The 20,000-nt window shown below is 45.7% G+C and overlaps 1 protein-coding gene across 1 annotated transcript in view; it reads right to left on the bottom strand.

Moving 5' to 3' along the window:
- The window catches only part of apaf1 (apoptotic peptidase activating factor 1), a 61,725-nt gene that overhangs the window by 19,258 nt on the left and 22,467 nt on the right, over positions 1-20,000 (bottom strand). Inside the window, exons 22-25 of the mRNA XM_080537566.1 lie at positions 16,856-17,014; positions 15,800-15,925; positions 11,871-11,996; positions 6,692-6,838 (exon numbers count right to left, since the gene is read on the bottom strand). Of these exons, the coding sequence (XP_080393692.1) occupies positions 6,692-6,838; positions 11,871-11,996; positions 15,800-15,925; positions 16,856-17,014 (558 nt within the window). The remainder of the gene's footprint in view (positions 1-6,691; positions 6,839-11,870; positions 11,997-15,799; positions 15,926-16,855; positions 17,015-20,000) is intronic.

Raw genomic sequence — 20,000 nt, 5'->3', positions numbered from 1 at the left:
TCTGAATAGTAAAAAAAAAATAGCAAGCAAAGCGATGCCGCGCCTCATTCTGGCTATTTCAGTCTCTCGTAGTTCGTTATCGTCATAGTTCGTAAATTCGCTCAGAGCGCCAGAGCGCACACTGCGTTCAACGTCATAAAGAGACTAGGGCTGCAACGATTAGTCGACATAATCGACGACGTCGATCATAAAAACTCGTCGACGTGGAATGTTAGTGTCGACTAATCGTATTTTTAATTTAAAAAAAAACAAAACACATTTATTTTTTATTTTTTTAAAGCTTGTTATAAAAAAAGGTAACATTAACATGAAACATGAAATTATATTAAACTAAGATAATGCGACGGTTATCTTAATTTTTCAAACCTGCTCATTACAGAAAACGTAAACAAAATTTCTATCATCGCTTGCGCATTCAGGCCGACGAGGCAGTCAGAAACATGTCAGAGTCACGTGCTACCAAGCGGACCAATCACGTGCAGTGCGGTCTGCGTTGTTCTGCGTAGCACTAGCCCCTTTTTGAGATTCTGGGGAAGGTGCGCGTCGTCGGTGTGACGCAGAAGCATAAATCCGTTTATTATTTATTTTGTTTCATTGAAACAAAGATTGATTATTGTATGTATTAAATGTTTTGGAAGGTCCAAATTCAAATATTTCATGAGTCATTATTTGAATTTGCAATGGGAACGTATGTTAAGCCAGAGAGACTGGACAACAGGGTGACATTCACAGGTGTGCAGACTTGAGAAGGTGAGGTACAACATGCACTGGAGCCCGCGGCCACTGCCGCGGCCACACGACTAATCGCAAAAATAATCGACAGATTAGTCGACTACCAAAATAATCGTTAGTTGCAGCCCTAAAAGAGACCAAGTAATTTGATTGGACAAAAGGCATTCCATGAGTGCTGATCAGATTCCAGAGCGAGTTTACTAACGCAGCCATAGTGTTGTGGGTCTCCTGTCACTAGTGCCATTCACGTGAACATGCGCATATTCGCTTCTTCTCAATGCCGCTTATTTTCATGTAGTTCGATGCGATCGTATATTTTAGGTTTGACGTTTTAAGACCAGCACATCGCAATACGAACTTCAGAATGACACTAATGATAGATTTCTCAATTTGAATATAGGATACTATCCAAAGGCTAGCAAATAAGATTGCTTCCATTGGGGAGGGACTGTAGTTACAAACATTTTTTGTAAATATTCCTAGATATTCATCCCTTTTGTGGCCAATCTTAATCTAAAAGGGTTAGGGTTAGGGTAATCACTGATTACCCCTACGTTATTAAATAATTACAAAATATTGTTTAATGAATACATTTGAAAATTAAGGATACATCATTATCAAATCAATAGTAGTCAAATGTGTTATTTGCATACACATACACTCACTGGCCACTTCATTAGGCACACCTTGGGGTTGGACCCCCTCTTTTGCCTTCAGAACTGCCTTAATTCTTCGTGGCATAGATTCAACAAGGTGCTGGAAACATTCCTCAGAGATTTTGGTCCATATTGACACTATAATATCACGCAACAGCCCGTCTGGCACCAACAACCATGCCAGGTTCAAAGTCACTTAAATCACCTTTATTTCCCATTCTGATGCTGGTTTGAACTTCAGCAGATCGTCTTGACCATGTCTACATGCCTAAATGCATTGAGTTGCTGCCACATGATTGACTGATTAGGTATTTGCGTTAACAAGCAGTTGAAAAGGTGTACCTAATGAAGTGGCCGGTGAGAGTATAATATATTATTATTCATATTATTGCTTTTTCAAAATCTTTGGATTTGGACAAGTAACTTGAGCTCTAGGACAAGTAAAAGATAAGTTCACTTGTCCGAAGGACAAGTACCTGAAAAAGCTTAATGTCAAGCCCTGATAGTGATAATATTAAAGTGACCTAGTGTTGTTCCGATACCGATACTAGTATCGGCATGGCCACCGATACGCACAAAAATGCTGGTATCGGTATCGGCGAGTACTAACAAATAATAACACCCGATACCAAACTCTTGTTCAAACGCAGCACGTTGCGTTTTTCTCAGCTTGTCTGCTATAGTAGCCTGACACAGCCTTCCTAACACAGACATGCCCAGACATGCCCAGGCATGCTCCTCTGCTGGAACGCTATTGGCCCAGAGCAGCTGCTCTCAACCAATGGCGTGGCAGCTTTTCACTATCGCGGAAAAACAAACACGCATGCTGTAGAGGTGTAGTGAGGAGAACATGTCGGCGGTTTGGAGATATTTCAAGGTGGATAGTCCGGTGTGTACAACGGCTAAATGCACAATTTGCGGTCTCAATGTGTCGAGGGGTGGCACTAAAGCTGCCAGTTTCAATACTAGCAACTTAATTAAGCATTTAAAGCTAAAACATATTAAAGAGCACGAAGAGTTTCTGTCATCTACTGCAGCTGCGACAGCGAGCAAGAGAACGGATGGACCAAAACAACAAACGCTGAGTAGCTCATTCCATAAAAAGGACCAGTGGGACGCGACGAGTGAAATGGCAAGAAAGATGACTGAGAAAATGTCTGAAATGATTGTGCTCTGTGACCTGCCCCTCTCCTTTGTTGACAATGTGGGATTCCGCCTTTTTATGGCTCACGCTGTACCTAAATACAAAATACCAGGTCGCAAATACATCACGGAGACGGCCGTCCCTGCCCTCAATAAGAAGGTGACTGAGCATGTTTTAGATAAGCTAGGAAAGGTGCAGGCCATCAGCTTCACTACGGATATTTGGACCAGCGACGTCTCCCCACTGTCCCTGCTTAGTTCGAGGTCTCGAGGTGAGTATGCGGCTCAAAAAACATGTTTTTTTGTTTAGTTTTTTCAAACGCTGTGGTATCGGATCGGTACTCGGTATCGGCAAGTACTGCACGGTCAGGTATCGGTATCGGGATCAAAAAATGGTATTGGAACAACACTATAATTAAACTATGCATTTTACTTATTAACACTAGGACAGCCATGCCTATTTCACCTACTCTTAGAGCCACCCCGGGGGACTAATTGAATTGAATGAAAATCTGCTACTTACACACAAAGATCACTAGAGGGCTCTTAATGAGAGGATCTACACAGAAACATCTGCAAAAGAAATTGCTTAAATCCTGATGTGATTTAGAAAAATGTTAGGATACTGGGTGGTAGAACGCACATATCTAGGAAATGTCATGAAAGGAGGGTCCTGACATTTGAGCGAGTGCAAAGGTAATGTAAAATGTAAAAAGGTATAAACCATTTTTTTACTCACAGGGTCACCGTGACCCCACCATGGCTGTTCTAGTGTTCAAATACATTTTCAGTTGTCTCGTTAATTCGAAGAGTAACTTTAATCTCTTTAATCTCCCCCCAGGCACGGACTGTTTGCCCTCCTCCCACACGGGAGGCGGTACAGGAGTCGAGGCTCCCGCACCAGCAGGCTACAGAACAGCTTCTTCCCTGCAGCTGTTAAGCTACTGAACTCTAAACCCCAACCCTTGCCCACTAGCTCCCCATAGTAAAAGGACATACGGATGGGTTTGACTTATCGCATTGGCATGAACGGTTTATTCAATAGAAAGGTTGTTAAGGTGAAGGATGCGTCTTGACGGTTGATTCGAGCAAGCTGAGTTAGCTGATGTTGAGCTGGCATGCATCTCGGCAACGTGCCACAGAATCTGTGCCACAGAATCTTCTACTCCCTGCGTTGAAAACAGTGTTGGATTGGCTGAACGGAGCCTATGGACTGCGAGGCAGCGCTACTTTATGTGTGTGTGTGTGTGTGTGTGTGTGTGTGTGTGTATGTGTGTGTGTCTGTATGTGTGTGTGTGTCTGTCTGTGTGTGTGTGTATGTGTCTGTATGTGTCTGTATGTGTCTGTATGTGTCTGTATGTGTCTGTGTGTGTCTGTGAGTGTGTGTGTGTGTGTCTGTATATGTCTGTGTGTGTGTGTGTGTGTGTGTGTGTGTGTGTCTGTGAGTGTGTGCGTGCGTCTGTATATGTCTGTGTGCGTGCGTCTGTATATGTCTGTGTGTGTGTGTGTGTGTGAAGGTACTGCTCTGCGTCTGGGGGCTCTCTCACAGGTGTGAGCCAGGCAGTGTGATGTATGCCCTGGCCTGGAGGACAGGAGTGATGGGGGTCAGGCGGGGGTATGACAGCCCCGCTCAGAGAGGCACTCCACTGCACCCCACGGCATTTCATCACTGCCAGCCACGTACTAACACACACACACACACACACACCAGACACACACTCATTGCTTACGTGCACATCAACATGCACACACATACAGGTGTGCGCGCACAGACACAGACACAGACACAGACACATACACATACACATACACATACACAGACACAGACATACAGACATACAGACACACAGACACACAGACACACACACACGACGTGATACGCACACTAACATACAGTGGCTATAGAAAGTCAACACACCCCAATTTATTTAATAAATTCTGAGTCTTTAACACAACAAAATGTGGAAAAAGTGAAGAGGTGTGTTGGCTTTCTATATTAGCCACCGTACGCCTAGATTTGACAATGAAACACACTCCAGCTCACTCACACACTCCAGCTCCAAACAGACTACTGGACACAACACCTGTCCTAGCTGATTGTGAATCCTCTCTGAGAGAAACACTCTCTCTGGGAGGCCAGGGGATCACACCACCCAAGAGACCAGCCTGCTGCTCTTAGTGTATACAGTAATTAAAGAGGTGGGGGGGGGGAGTTGAGAGAGACAGGAGGTGTTTGGGTGTACTTGGCAGCATCCATTTTCCTTTCAATCCTGACCAATTGCCCAGTCCCCCACTGAAGAGAAACATCCCCACAACATAATGTTGCCATCACCGTGCTTCACAGTAGGTATGGTGTGTTTTAGGTGGTGTGCTGTGTTTGGTTTTCGCCAAACATAGCGCTTGGAGTTTAGTCCAAAAAGTCAATCTTAGTCTCCTATGCCCGATGGGTGATTTTAGTTTATAGCGTTGCTGGTTATGTGTCTCCAGTTTTTACTTCATCACAGTACCTCGTTTGAGTATCTTCAATTGCTGGTAGGGGAGAAATAAAGGGAGGAAGGGAGGGGGAGGAAGAGACAGAAAAAGAGAGAGAGAGAGCATGCCATAAAGCACGATAACAAGAGAGAGTGAGACAGAGAGAGAGAGAGAGAGAGAGAGAGAGAGAGAGAGAGATGGAAATGTACGTTACACAGACTGTGCCTTTAACATACCCAGTGCCAATCATATCATCTTACTTCCTCGATGGACAAACTGAATTCATCCTGAATACGCCCTGCTGTGCTACGGTCATTACTGAGACCGACAGGCTACCTGTCATCCTGTCAAGACATGACGATGAATCCATCAGCGCTCATTGCCCAGGGTTTGCCCCTTCCATGCAGGCATAGTAATCAATTACCGCTCGTTACATCCACACATGCTGATCTATCATCCATCGACACAACTCGGGGGGAAGATAAGAAAAAGAAGAGAGGAAGGACAGGGGCGTCAGAACGGAGCGATGGAGTGATAAATGCAATCTGTCGTTCGGCCACTACGATCTTCATCCGCATCTTCATTACGCGGCGAGGAGAGAAACTAGAGTAGATCCGCACTACGGTGGCGTCAATAGAGTTCACTCATTAACACTGGGCCAGATGTATGTGTCTGTATGTGTGTGTGTGTGTGTGTCTGTTAGTCTGTGTGTGTGTCTGTATGTGTCTGTGAGTGTGTGTGTGTGTGTCTGTGTCTGTGTCTGTGTGTGTGTGTGTGTGTGTGTGTGTGTGTGTGTGTGTGCGAGGAGAGAAACTGGAGTAGATCAGCACTTCAGTAGCGTCAATAGAGTTCACTCATTAACACTGGGCCAGATGAGTTATCGATGGATTTCAAAAGGCTTAATGACCTCACGCTCTCTGCTGACGGAAAGGACTTTCGCCAGGTTTCTGACGAAGGAAGACCACACATGGTGGAAAACACGGTGTTGTTGCATTTGCAACAGAGCAAAATAAGAAGACATTTTTGTGTCATGGCATACACAGTGCATATAGAAAATCATCATACCCCCTTTGAAATAGTTACATCATTTGTTGCATAGCGTCTCCAGTTTTGACGTCATCACAGCACCTCGTTTGAGTATCTTCAATTACTAAATGAGTCTTTCCTCCTTCGTAACGTATCCAGCGACTTTTGATTCAACCGAATCTGAACGTGCGTCGTGCAGTGTTTCCCAAACACTTGTTGAATTTTTCCCGACAGTCTCATTACGAACCAAAAGTATTTTTAGCACTAGCAAAACTATTACCTGGACACTTCCATTAGACTAGCCAAAGCAAGACACCAGAGCACTCATACTCATTTGCGTGTTTATTGCAGAGGAACAGAGTGACTGACTGTCAACAGTGACTCTGAGGAAGACGCAAGTTGAAACGGTCGGTCACCCTGTTCCTCTGCAATAAACGTGCAGATTGTATGAGTGCTCCGGTGTCTTGCTTTGGCCAGTCTAATGGAAGTGCTATTATATTGTCCTCTACTGCTGAGCACCAAAACCCTTGGATCTTGAACTTGGAACGTGCGCACGCACGCACGCACGCACGCACGCGTGAACCTTGAGGATTACATCATCATCGCCTGGTTTAACAGCCAATCAAAGCCTGTGTGTGTGTGTGTGTGTGTGCGTTTCTTACTTGAATGTACCCTCCTGTAGAGACCAACACGGTGTTGTCGGGGGAGAAGTGCAGGTCGGTAACCCAGCCACCGTGTAGAGACTCCATGGTGTCCTTGTTGTCACGGGAACAGACCTTCAGCAGGCTCCCATCCTCCACGTTCCACAGCTGAGGAGGACATTAGTGGGACGCAAATCAGACATGGGAGACATTTGCTTAAAACACTGTGAAAGACCTCTATATGGCAAACAAACGGTTAAAATGGGAGGTTAAACAATGGCGAAGTGACCCTTTAATTGAGAGCCTGATTCATTTGTGGCACCTAGCAAACATACAGACCAACTCTGAAAAACTGCTGACCTGATTTCTCTCAAATAAAAAGCAAACCACAGTTGAACTGTGCCTTTGCCCCTGTTTTTTCTTTGCAGACTTTGCAAAACTTCTTAACAGAGAAATGCCTACCAGCTAGATAAGATTTAAACCACTCTAATAAAAGTCCTGAGAGACCAACACAGTTTTCTAAATGATGTATTAGAATACTGTGATCTACTGTATCAAAAGCGGCACTCAATTCTAACAAGACAAGAACTGATACACCACCAGCATCTATGATAAGTCTGAGATCGTTTACAACCTTTACTAATGCAGTCTCAGTACTGTGGCTAGAACGAAAACCTGATTGAAACTTCTCAAATAAGATAAATAATAATAATAATAATAACATTTGTTACACACCCGAAGGTAGTAACAAATAAGGGAGTCCACACATGCGTTTAAATGATACAATTAAAGTTTTATTTACTTAAATGAACCAAAATAAACTAAATAACATGTATATGATTATGGATAAGAATCAGTAGTGTATGCCATGAGTGAATGGTTGTATAATGTATGTTGTATGTGTAAGGTGTATGAACGTATGTAGTGTAAAACTAAAAGGCCCCAAAAAACAGGTACCCAGAGACCTTACCAACGGAACCCAAATCATAAGGAAGGGAGAGAGAGAGCTGAGGACACCCCTCTCATATATACATCCCCAGCTCCCCAAACCCAGGTGACACCACTCAACCTAACGACCCACCCACTCTGCCCAGGCTCCAGCCACAGCCAATATGCAGGCAGAGTGGGAGGCGTCACACAATAATAAATAAATAAATAAATGACTTGCAACACGCAGTGTTGTTTGAAATGTCAACAATGGAACACCATACACAGAGTAACACGTTTTTAACAAGAAAAGCGGAGACAACGGACAACCTGTTAGAACCGATGTCGTCCAAAAGGGGAGGCCTCTCCCAGAGCCTCAGGGCCTAAACTCAGAGGCTAACCAACAGCTACTTCCCCCAGGCCATCAGGCTCTAACCCTAACCTAACCAACAGCTACTTCCCCCAGGCCATCAGGCTCTAACCCTAACCTAACCAACAGCTACTTCCCCCAGGCCATCAGGCTCTAACCCTAACCTAACCAACAGCTACTTCCCCCAGGCCATCAGGCTCTAACCCTAACCTAACCAACAGCTACTTCCCCCAGGCCATCAGGCTCTAACCCTAACCAACAGCTACATCCCCAGGCCACCAGGCTCTAACCCTAACCTAACCAACAGCTACTTCCCCCAGGCCATCAGGCTCTAACCCTAACCAACAGCTACTTCCCCCAGGCCATCAGGCTCTAACCCTAACCTAACCAACAGCTACTTCCCCCAGGCCATCAGGCTCTAACCCTAACCAACAGCTACATCCCCCAGGCCACCAGGCTCTAACCCTAACCTAACCAACAGCTACATCCCCCAGGCCACCAGGCTCTAACCCTAACCAACAGCTACTTCCCCCAGGCCATCAGGCTCTAACCCTAACCAACAGCTACTTCCCCCAGGCCATCAGGCTCTAACCCTAACCAACAGCTACATCCCCCAGGCCATCAGGCTCTAACCCTAACCAACAGCTACATCCCCCAGGCCACCAGGCTCTAACCCTAACCTAACCAACAGCTACATCCCCCAGGCCACCAGGCTCTAACCCTAACCAACAGCTACTTCCCCCAGGCCATCAGGCTCTAACCCTAACCAACAGCTACATCCCCCAGGCCATCAGGCTCTAACCCTAACCAACAGCTACATCCCCCAGGCCACCAGGCTCTAACCCTAACCTAACCAACAGCTACATCCCCCAGGCCACCAGGCTCTAACCCTAACCAACAGCTACTTCCCCCAGGCCATCAGGCTCTAACCCTAACCTAACCAACAGCTACATCCCCCAGGCCACCAGGCTCTAACCCTAACCAACAGCTACATCCCCCAGGCCATCAGGCTCTAACCCTAACCAACAGCTACTTCCCCCAGGCCATCAGGCTCTAACCCTAACCAACAGCTACTTCCCCCAGGCCATCAGGCTCTAACCCTAACCTAACCAACAGCTATTTCCCCCAGGCCATCAGGCTCTAACCCTAACCTAACCAACAGCTACTTCCCCCAGGCCATCAGGCTCTAACCCTAACCTAACCAACAGCTACTTCCCCCAGGCCATCAGGCTCTAACCCTAACCAACAGCTACTTCCCCCAGGCCATCAGGCTCTAACCCTAACCTAACCAACAGCTACTTCCCCCAGGCCATCAGGCTCTAACCCTAACCTAACCAACAGCTACTTCCCCCAGGCCATCAGGCTCTAACCCTAACCTAACCAACAGCTACTTCCCCCAGGCCATCAGGCTCTAACCCTAACCTAACCAACAGCTACTTCCCCCAGGTGATCAGGCTCATGAACAAGCCCACTGTAGACAGTTGACTATCATCCCCATGCACACCCCATGTACACAGACTACATAAACCTTAAGCTCACAGCCACTTTACTACTGAACTATCTATTATTACTAGTTGCACCACTAGCGTATCCTGTCTTACCTGTATTATTGTCACTTTTATCTTGTATTATGCCTATTGCCTTATTGTCTGCAAATTGTCCGGATACTGCTAACTATCTCCTGTCTTATTATTTTTTGTCACTTATATCCTGTACTACTGTCATTTTTTTTTTTTTTTTTAATTATGCCTATTGCCTTATGTCTTGTGTGTGCTGCAATTTCAGGAACTGAAGCTTAATAATTTTACCCTCTTACACTCATGTAATGTGACGTAACAATATTGAAACCATACAGTACAGCGCTAGTATGGAGGATTTCAATACATTCATTTTAGGCTTGAGTTATGTAACCTAACCATGAGCCGTATTTAACACTGTGTGAGATTCACAGAGAATGACTTACATTTGTTTCCATAGAAACATGATGGGATATTTTTAAGTCCATGTAATTCAATCTGATGGGAGTCTGCCAATCATGAATAATAGAGTAGTTCAGGTTAAGCACCACCAGGGGGCACAGTTCACACATTAACTGTCTCCTGAAGGGTGCATATTATGTTCACTCTGCCTCATGAATGCATAAGTAAGGAGACAGTGAAGCATTTCATCTTTTGCCTTTATCTTCCAGAAGAGAACATTACCATGAGGTTAAAGTACAGATGCTCAGCTTTTATTTGAGGGTATTGTGTACACATTGGTTTCACCATGTAGAAATGACAACATTGGGGGCGCTTAGGTGGCGTAGCGGGTTAAGCGTTGACATGTATCCGCAGGGTCCCCGGTTCTAATCCGGTTCTATATCCTCTCTCTCACCCACCCTTCCTGTCTAAATCTCTACTGTATCTGTCAATAAAAATGAAAAATTAGTGGGACTGCCCCAGAAATGACAACATTGTATACATAGTCCCCCTATTTCAGGGCACCAAAGGTAATTGGAGAGATTCATATAATGTCCAAATAAAGCACTCATGTTTAGTATTTGGTCAACAATCCCTGCCTTGGATTAACTACCTGCAGTCTGCGACCCTTTGACCCCACCAGACGTTGGTATCTTCTCTGGTGATGCTCTGCCAGGCCTGTACTACAGCCACCTTCAATAGGAGTTCAATCTGGAGACTGACTTGCCCAATCAACTTCCCCCAACTCCCTAGTTGCTATGGCAGTATATTTTGGGTCATTGTCTTGACTGAATGAATTTGGATGCATTTGCTTGTACTCGAGATCTTTCTGTACACTTCAGAAGACATTCTGCTGCTGCTGTCAGCAGTTACATCATGAATTCAGACAAGTTAGCCAGTTCTTGTGGCAGCTATACATGCCCAAACCATAACACCGCCTCTACCATGTTTCCCAGATGAGCCGGTATGCTGTCTAAACATTCCACTTGTGATCACTCCACTGAAGCCTAAAGGCCAATGCACACGGCGTGCGATTTTGTCGCACCGCCGAATTCGATTCCATTGTTTTGAATGAGACAATGCACACGGCGTGCGATGCGATATTGTCGCACGACAACCTTAGATTCTCAATTCACACCAATTGAAAGAATTCAAAGAAAATTGAGAATCGAATGTTGTCGTGCAACAAAATCGCACACCGTGTGCATTGGCCTTAAGAATTGTAATCTCTTACACTTGTGTAATGTGACGTAAACAATAAAACTTGAAACTTTCTACGGTGCAGATGCTTCACAGTGAGTCAATCTAGCCAACTGTTTCCCACGATCCTATTCTCCCACTCTCTCACTATCACACATCCTCCTCCTTGTCTTTCCTTCGTGCCCCCTGTGATTCGACACACCTGCTCCATCTTCTCCTCCCCATCTCTTTCTTTCTTTTTCTCTCCTTCACTCCTTCCTTACTTGACTGACTTCTTCCTCTACTCCACTCTCAACCCCTCTACTCCCTCCATCTCCTCCCTCTTTCCTTCCAACACTCCTTCCACCACCTTCTACTCTCATTCCTCATCCCCTCATCCCCTCATCATTCCTCTGTTCCTCTCTCCGCCTCCTAATCCTCCTCTTAGGATCCGCGCCTGTGGAACAGCCTTCCTAGCCAGCTAAGGGCAGTACAGAGCCTGTGGAACAGCCTTCCTAGCCAGCTAAGGGCAGTACAGAGCCTGTGGAACAGCCTTCCTAGCCAGCTAAGGGCAGTACAGAGCCTGTATTTTGTGTTTTTGTATTATGTTTTTAGGCTGTTTTTTTAACCCTTTTTTTTTTCTAACCCTTTATGTTTTATGCTTTTTTTTTATTTTTACTCTGGTAGCACTCTCAGATTCTTTTGAATGAAAAGTGCAATACAAATAAAATGCATTATTATTATTATTTCTTATCTGCGTACCCACCCGTATCTCTCCGTTGTCGTCTCCTGTGGCCAGGCATCTGTTGTCCCAGGAGAAGCGGCAGCTCCGGACGCAGTCCCGGTGTCCGTCCAGGAGTCGGACACACTCCCAGGATGCACTGCTCCACACCTGAGTGGTCAAGCAAGTCAGGCGTCAGGTCCAGCTGTCAAAGGCAGCATTGTGTGTAAATAATACTGTGGATCTCACAGATGCCGTGAGTGAGCGCACATTAATAGTGAATAATTAATATTGACCTTTTATACTATTTAGTGTTTATGCTAGTCATTTTCACCTGTGTCACTCGTCTACTAGCTGATTTGCCTACCACTCCATCCCTGCTGGATTATAAAATCATTATTTTCATTCAATCTAACTGATATGCACTTTGGTCACTGCAGTGCACCCACAAAAGGCTCAAGAGTTCTCTCTCCATCTCTCTCCCCCCCACTGTCTCTCATTCTCTCTCCGCTCCCCCTCTCCCCACTGTCTCTCATTCTCTTTTGCCTGAGAGACAGGACACAACAGGATAATTAGAAACTTAGTTTGGCATCTGACTGACTATATCTGGACACAACGTCTGGCCTTCATCTGAAGGCTGGGAGAGAGGGAGGACGAGAAGGAGGGAGAGAGAGAGGGAGGACGAGAAGGAGGGAGAGAGAGAGAGAGGGTGGGGGGGTGAAGTATTTTATTATATTAGACAAAGACACTCAGGCGCAGGGTTTGACCTCTGTTATAGAGGATGGAGACAGAAAGAGACAGTGTGTGTGTGTGTGTGTGTGTGTGTGTGTGTGTGTGTGTGTGTGTATGAACTCTGACCAGCCCTCCAGTCTACAGACCTCCAGTCCACATCATTACTGAACTCTCTCTCCTCACTAATCACAGCTCACTGGTCTGGTGAACAAACAGAGGCAAGCAGTGTGGCTAATGAGAACACCACACACGCACACACACACACACACACACACACACACACACACACACACACACACACACACAGACGCACACGCACACGCACACGCACACACCTCTTCCAACACGCATTGATCGAATGCCAGTTTGGACGCTGACCCAATAGCCATTATCCAGAGACTGACAAATACCGTATTCCTTTGTGAAACTCAACAGACAGATCAACAATGTCTACAATGGTTGAAAGCACTTTTTTTTTTGTGTAGCTGTATTACCAGTCAATCTATCTTTGATCTTTACTGTGAATATGCAGTACTGTTCCATATCTTTTATAAATACATTCAAGGCTATTTATCTGCATGTTTACTACATTACAACTGCTATGGCGATGTGTCTGTGTGTTTCTATTGGTTCGGTACAGAGGGTGTTGTGTTTCTATTGGTTCAGTACAGAGGGTGTTGTGTTTCTATTGGTTCAGTACAGAGGGTGTTGTGTTTCTATTGGTTCAATACAGAGGCAGCTGAGTTAGGCTCCTGCTGTCGTCACTCGTGTTAATACGTCAACAAGCACCTTGTGTTCACACCTCTGCTAAGCAGGCGTTTCACTCTGCAACTGGGAGTTTGTCTTTTACCATCTGCCCACTGGACAAAAAAGAAATCCATAAATCAATGTATGTATCAATTGCATATGCATATATCAAATTCACAAAGATGTGGCCGGATTTAGGACTATCTGTGAGCATTTGGAAGTAAATACTTTTCAACATGCAATGATTATTTGTTCTTGACTAATTGTGTGTGTGTGTTATAATGAGCACAAATATCTGATCTCCTGGCATGACCACAAAGCTGACAAAAAACAAAACAACTATTCATATGCTTTTTCTATTTCCTATATTACAGTAAACAGTAGGCATATTTCAACATAACTTCTGTGGTCCCTCTATACCAAGTCTCTTGGCTCTGTAATCTCCTCCTCAATTTTCTCATGTCACCCCCCTCCTTCGCACCCTGCCCTGGCTCCTGATAGGAGCAGCTCGCAACAGATTCAAGATTCTTTTTTATTCTATCTGTCCCGAGGGCAAATAAACAAAATAAAAATCAATAAAACCAACTCTTTCCAATATTCTCCTCCAGGGCGATACGGTCATTTGTATAGAGTGAAGACAGAATCTATCACCTGAATCTAGGAGGTGAATCGATCACCTGGTTGTTTTCCTCCCTGCCTACAGTTCCCTCCTCTGCAGAGTGCCAGCCAATGGACAGCAGCTCTGCAGCCAGACCCCCCGGCCTGTGATAGGCTAAAGGCATCGGCCTCCTCTGGGGCTTGCGGTGTGTGTGTGTGTGTCTGTGTGTGTGTGTGTGTCTGTGTGTGTGTGTCTGTGTGTGTGTCTGTGTGTGTGTGTCTGTGTGTCTGTGTGTGTCTGTGTGTGTCTGTGTGCCTGAAGCAGTCTGAGATCAGGCAGCACTGGTGTGGACTCAGACTACAGGGAAAGCTAGCCTGTTTGCAGTTCGCTGACCACTCAGTCTCACACACAGGGCCGTCAAGGCCCTGAACACAGAAAAGGCCTAAGTTCTGGGCCCAGGACAGTCCGGACGGATTGTATGGCAGCTAGTGCTGAGGCACAAACATGTACATTTTCAAGCCTGCAAACTGTAGCAATGACAAATAAAGTCCATTCCATTCCATAAGAACGTCGCTGTTGGTGAGGATGTTCTGAAATTCACCATCAAAGCAAGACTGCAGGTATTACCGACCAAGTACAATCTGTCCACCTGGTATCCCCACACTCACAGTCCATTCTGTTTAAACCATCAGGATTCACAACACCTAGAGTCCATTGCACACATAACAAATGGATGTAATGCATACAAACACCTGTACATAGCTCGTCATGACCGTATTGTGGACATTGTGTCTGATACAGTACAAAACATCTTACCATCTAGCGCAGCTATGTACAAGCATGCCAGAGTGTTACCAGAGTGGTTTGGTTTTGCCAATGGTGTTTTTTCCAACATCCCAAATACACCTGATGTTGTCTTTGTTGACACCAGCCACAAGGAGGTGCTGATTGTAGAAGTAGGCTGCCCCTTTGACCTGTACATGGACCAGACTTTCCAGGACAAGTATATCAAATACCAACCACTGCTTGGTACGATAACCAGCTTTGGGTACAAGTGCAAATTCAGCATACTTGTATTTGGAAGTCTGGGCCATGTATATAAATGCGCCATGAGGTGTCTGAGAATTGCTGCAATGTCTAAAAGAAAGGCCAAACAGGTTGCCAAATTTTGCTCTGTCTCAGCTATTATTGGCAGCTTGGCCGTGTGGAGAAGGAGGTGTTATGTGTACCCTTAAGTGTTCAGTGCTGCTTAGCCCCGAAATATTTGATTCCCTGTTTGTATAATATAATTTGTGGAACCAAATAAAGTATTCAAATGTGTGTGTGTGAGAGTGTGTGTGTGTGTGTGTGTGCGTGTGTGTCTGTGCGTGGGAGCCTAAGTATATGTACTGTACTGTGCTTAAGTGCATATGTACATGCTTGTGTGTGCATCCTTGAGAAATGGAGAGAAAAGGACCATACAGATAAACAGATGAATTATAATACATCATAATACATAATATGAACACTATATGTAGGCCTACAGTGCATTTGCATATTATGTTACACTTGCATGACACTCCCTTGTGACCCCATAACACTAGAACAGCCGTGCCTCTTTACCTACTAAAAGAGCCTCTTTACAATGCTCAAGCTGCTATTTACACACAACAACCACTAGTTGGCCGCTTGTAAATAAGCCTGCTTCCTACACGGAAAAACTGCAAAATAGCTTTATACTAGCTTATCCTGATGTGATTTTGAAAATGTAAGGATACTGGGTGTTAGAACGCACATATCTAGGAAACGTCATGAAAGGAGGGTCCTGAAATTTGATCAAGTGCAAAGATATAACACTTTTTTTTTACTCACAGCCACTTACTCATGGCTGATTAAGTGATGACACTGTCTCTCTTACCTTGGCGGTCTGGTCGGTGGACGTGGTGGCGAAGAGGCGTCCGTCTGGGGACACGTCACAGCCCAGGATGGTCGCCTGGTGGCACACAACGTCCTGCAGCATCTCCCCACTATCCATGTCCCACACCTGGGAGAGAGGGAAATAATAATAATCATAATAATAACAAATAAAAAAATATTAATAATAATATTATTAAAGTATAGCGCTTTTCCTGCAAACAATGCAGCTCAAAGTGCTCCAATCATTATATAATCATCATTTAATGATTTTGTCATTTAAAGGCAATATTAAAAAGATGGGTTTTTAGTCTTCTTGACTTAATTTGCTGAGGTTGCATCCCTAATGTAAACTGGCAGTGCGTTCTACAATTTGGGCGCATAAAATGGGAATGCAGCCTCACCAAATCTCTTTTGTGGTACACAGAGAAAACCAGCGTCAGAAGACCTGAGAGCTCTGTTGGGCTGATATGCTAGCAAAAGGTCTTTCAGATATTCTGGTGCTGTGCCAGTGAGGGCTTTATACTAGCAGAGAAATAGCAGAAAGAAAGAGAGAAGGGGAAAGAGCAAGAGGGGAGGATAGAGCGAAAGAGAGACAGAGAGACAAATAAGAACACAACATCTACAGAGAGAGAGAGACATGGGAATAGTATTTTGAGAAATCAATGCAAAGCTGTAAGAAGCGAGACTGATAATGAATCAGATAAGCACCACTACACACTCTGGTATTGCCTCAGTCTGGCTACAGATGAAGCTGTTGGAGTAGAACCTAACACAGGGGTTGTCAAAGTGTGAGGCGCGCCTCCCTGGGGGGCGCCAGAGAGCTTCAAAGTGAAGGGGCTACAACCAGAAAGCAGTCACGTGGTTTTTGTTTACCCTCGTTCAGAGCAAGAGAGAAACAGAGATTACCGGGAAAAACACTGCCCTTCACCTGATGTTTGTACACTATGTTAGTGTAATAGTGTGTCTGATAGTGTGATGAGATGCTAGAGGCTATGACTGTGCGTGTATAGTGTGTGTGGAGTGTGTGTGTGTGTGTGTGTGTGTCAAAGTGTATTACCTTGACAGTTCCATCGAAGGACCACGAGAGGAGGCGCGTGTCGTCGTCGGAGGAGGAGGAGGAGGAGGAGGAGAAGGAGGAGGAGAGCAGAGAGAAATGTCTCACCTGCTCCCTGTGGCCCTGAAGTACCTTACACTCGCCTGTCTTCCACCTCCACACCTGTAGGGGGAGACAGAGGGGGGATCAGACGCTACACCACTCCTCCCTAGGGGATGCCAAAACTCGATGTGACTCTGATGCCCAACTCCAAACCGACCAACAGCAACTTCCCCTGATACTCTGGCACCTTGTATAGATATGAGAAGATTGGATAGGGATAAGCAATATAGTAATAGCAGGGCTCCCACGGGTCCTTGAAATCCTTGAAAGTTTGTGAATTTGAGAAAAAGAAATCAAGGTCTTAAAAGTTTTTGAAAATAGACATGGGTCATTGAAAGTGCTTGAATTCCCCTCTCTCTCTCTCTCTCTCTCAAAAAAAAAAAAAAACGTTTTTACTTTGAGTCTTGAAAGTTCTTGAAAGGTGCTTGAAAGTCCTTGAAAGGTGCATGAATTTGATGTTTCAGAAGGTGTGGGAACCCTGTAATAGCATCTGACATAGGCTTACAGCAGCATGTGACCTTGGCTTACAACAGCATGTGACCACGTTGGGGAGGTTGGCAGACACCCGTTGGTGCTGTGGATGAAATGACTGAACAGAACGGGAGCGTCATCATTTAGCAACGCTCACATGTTGTTGCATGTGCGGCCAGTGACGTTTCTGTGTTGGTATCGTACAGAAGCTGTACCCTATTTGGACATCTGCTTGTGCTGGCCATCTTTCCTGCTATCTGAGACTATCTGGCGCCCCCCCAATTGTGCGCTCAAGCTTGCCTCTATGCTTACTTCTGAAAGAGTAGGTGTTGCTAAATGCAACACAAAAAAAACTATTTCAGGCAAATGAGGAATTGCTACGCTGTGAGTATGTGGCTTTCAGGTTTATTACCAACAGAATACAATAATGTATGTATATTCTGTCATGCAAAATCCCACCTGATCAGTGTGAGAGATTAGTTTTTTCCGTACAGGAAGCGTCTTGAAGCTGTCATTGGAAACAAAAGCTTCTCCACCAAGTATTAAATACATTACAGCTAGCGTGTTCAATACTTCCTGTGTCATTCACCTTTATTGCACATACCTTTTTTTTATGGATTGGACACAATTACAGTTTCTTTAGCTGTGTAGTTTTATTGAGTTAATACCAATGTCTGGTCTATATGTCATGTGAATAGCTGCAATTGGAAATGTGTTGAATACTTATTTCCCCCACTGTACGTCAAGAGCAACGGTTTCCCTTTCCCGACAAGCCTGTCAATGAGTATTCAAATGAGTTCATCATGAATAAACAGTAGATAGAACATGCATAGTCATGAAATAAGCAGTAGTCTCATGAATACCGAATGAGGCTCTGGGCTCTGACAGGCAGCGATTGGTACGCTCCTAGAAAGCTCTTAGCTCTTTTAGGTTCTAAAAGCGTTCTTCATCTGTCCCCACAGGGACTTTGAAGAACCCTTTGGGTTCAATGTAGAACCATTTTGGGATAGCTGTATACCCCTTTTGGGTTCAGTGTAGAGCCCGTTTCATAGTACTATTTCTTTCTCCAAGCGTGTAGTTGTGGACGGGCTGTCAAGAATTGAGAGAAGAGGAGGATAGGAGAAAAGAGAAGAGGAGGATAGGATGGTTGATGAGCGGCAGGGCGGAACAGAGGAGAGCTGAGGAGAGAGGTGACAGAGCGGAACGATCCAGAAACCCACAGAAACACCACCCCCCCCCCCTCGTCTTCAGACAGAGAATCTGTCAACACTGTTGGGGGGGGGGGGGGGGGTAGACAAGAAAAGAAGGATGGGGAGAGAGGAAGCAGGGGAAAGCAGAGAGGGATGGAGGAAAGAGGAGAGATAGAGGACAAAGAGTGCTGAATGATGTAACAGGTAGGTGGAAGACAACATTTATTTACTGTTACTGTTTACTGAAGGAGATTGATAAAAAATAAAATAAAAAGCATAGAAAGGGAGAGGGAAAAGAAAAGGGGAAAGTATGTAGCGAGAGAGTGTGAGACAAAGAGAGAGAGTATCATAACAGACGAAAACCCCAAGGATGAACAGACGAAAACGAAAATAATAAACAACAATAATCTGAGGTGTAGGAGAGGGAGAGGAGAGGGAGAGGAGAGGGAGAGGAGGGAGAGGAGAGGGAGAGGAGAGGGAGAGGAGGGAGAGGGAGAGGAGAGGGAGAGGGAGAGGAGGGAGAGGGAGAGGAGAAGGAGGGAGAGGGAGAGGAGAAGGAGGGAGAGGAGAAGGAGGGAGAGGAGAAGGAGAAGGAGGGAGAGGAGAAGGAGGGAGAGGAGAAGGAGGGAGAGGGAGAGGAGAGGGAGAGGAGAAGGAGGGAGAGGGAGAGGAGAGGGAGGGAGAGGAGAAGGAGAGGAGAAGGAGAAGGAGGGAGAGGGAGAGGAGAAGGAGGGAGAGGGAGAGGAGAAGGAGGGAGAGGAGAAGGAGGGAGAGGAGAGGAGAGGAGAGGGAGAGGAGAAGGAGGGAGAGGAGAGGAGAGGGAGAGGAGAAGGAGGGAGAGGAGAGGAGAGGAGAGGGAGAGGAGAAGGAGGGAGAGGAGAGGAGAGGAGAGGGAGAGGAGAAGGAGGGAGAGGGAGAAGAGAAGGAGGGAGAGGGGAGGGAGAGGAGAAGGAGGGAGAGGAGAGGAGAGGAGAGGGAGAGGAGAAGGAGGGAGAGGGAGAGGAGAAGCAGGGAGAGGGGAGGGAGAGGAGAAGGAGGGAGAGGGAGAGGAGAAGGAGGTAGAGGTAGAGGAGAAGGAGGGAGAGGAGAAGGAGGTAGAGGTAGAGGAGAAGGAGGTAGAGGTAGAGGAGAAGGAGGTAGAGGTAGAGGAGAAGGAGGTAGAGGTAGAGGAGAAGGAGGTAGAGGGAGAGGGGAGGGAGAGGAGAGGAGAAGGAGGGAGAGGGGAGGGAGAGGAGAGGAGAAGGAGGGAGAGGGAGAGGAGAAGGAGGTAGAGGTAGAGGAGAAGGAGAGAGAGGGAGAGGAGAAGGAGGTAGAGGTAGAGGAGAAGGAGGGAGAGGGAGAGGAGAAGGAGGGAGAGGGAGAGGAGAAGGAGCCAGGGAGGACAA

This window comes from Nansenia antarctica (genome assembly GCF_963989245.1).
Source record: "Nansenia antarctica genome assembly, chromosome: 8".
Lineage (NCBI taxonomy): Eukaryota > Metazoa > Chordata > Actinopteri > Argentiniformes > Microstomatidae > Nansenia > Nansenia antarctica.
This window is presented reverse-complemented; position numbering and strand designations above follow the sequence as displayed.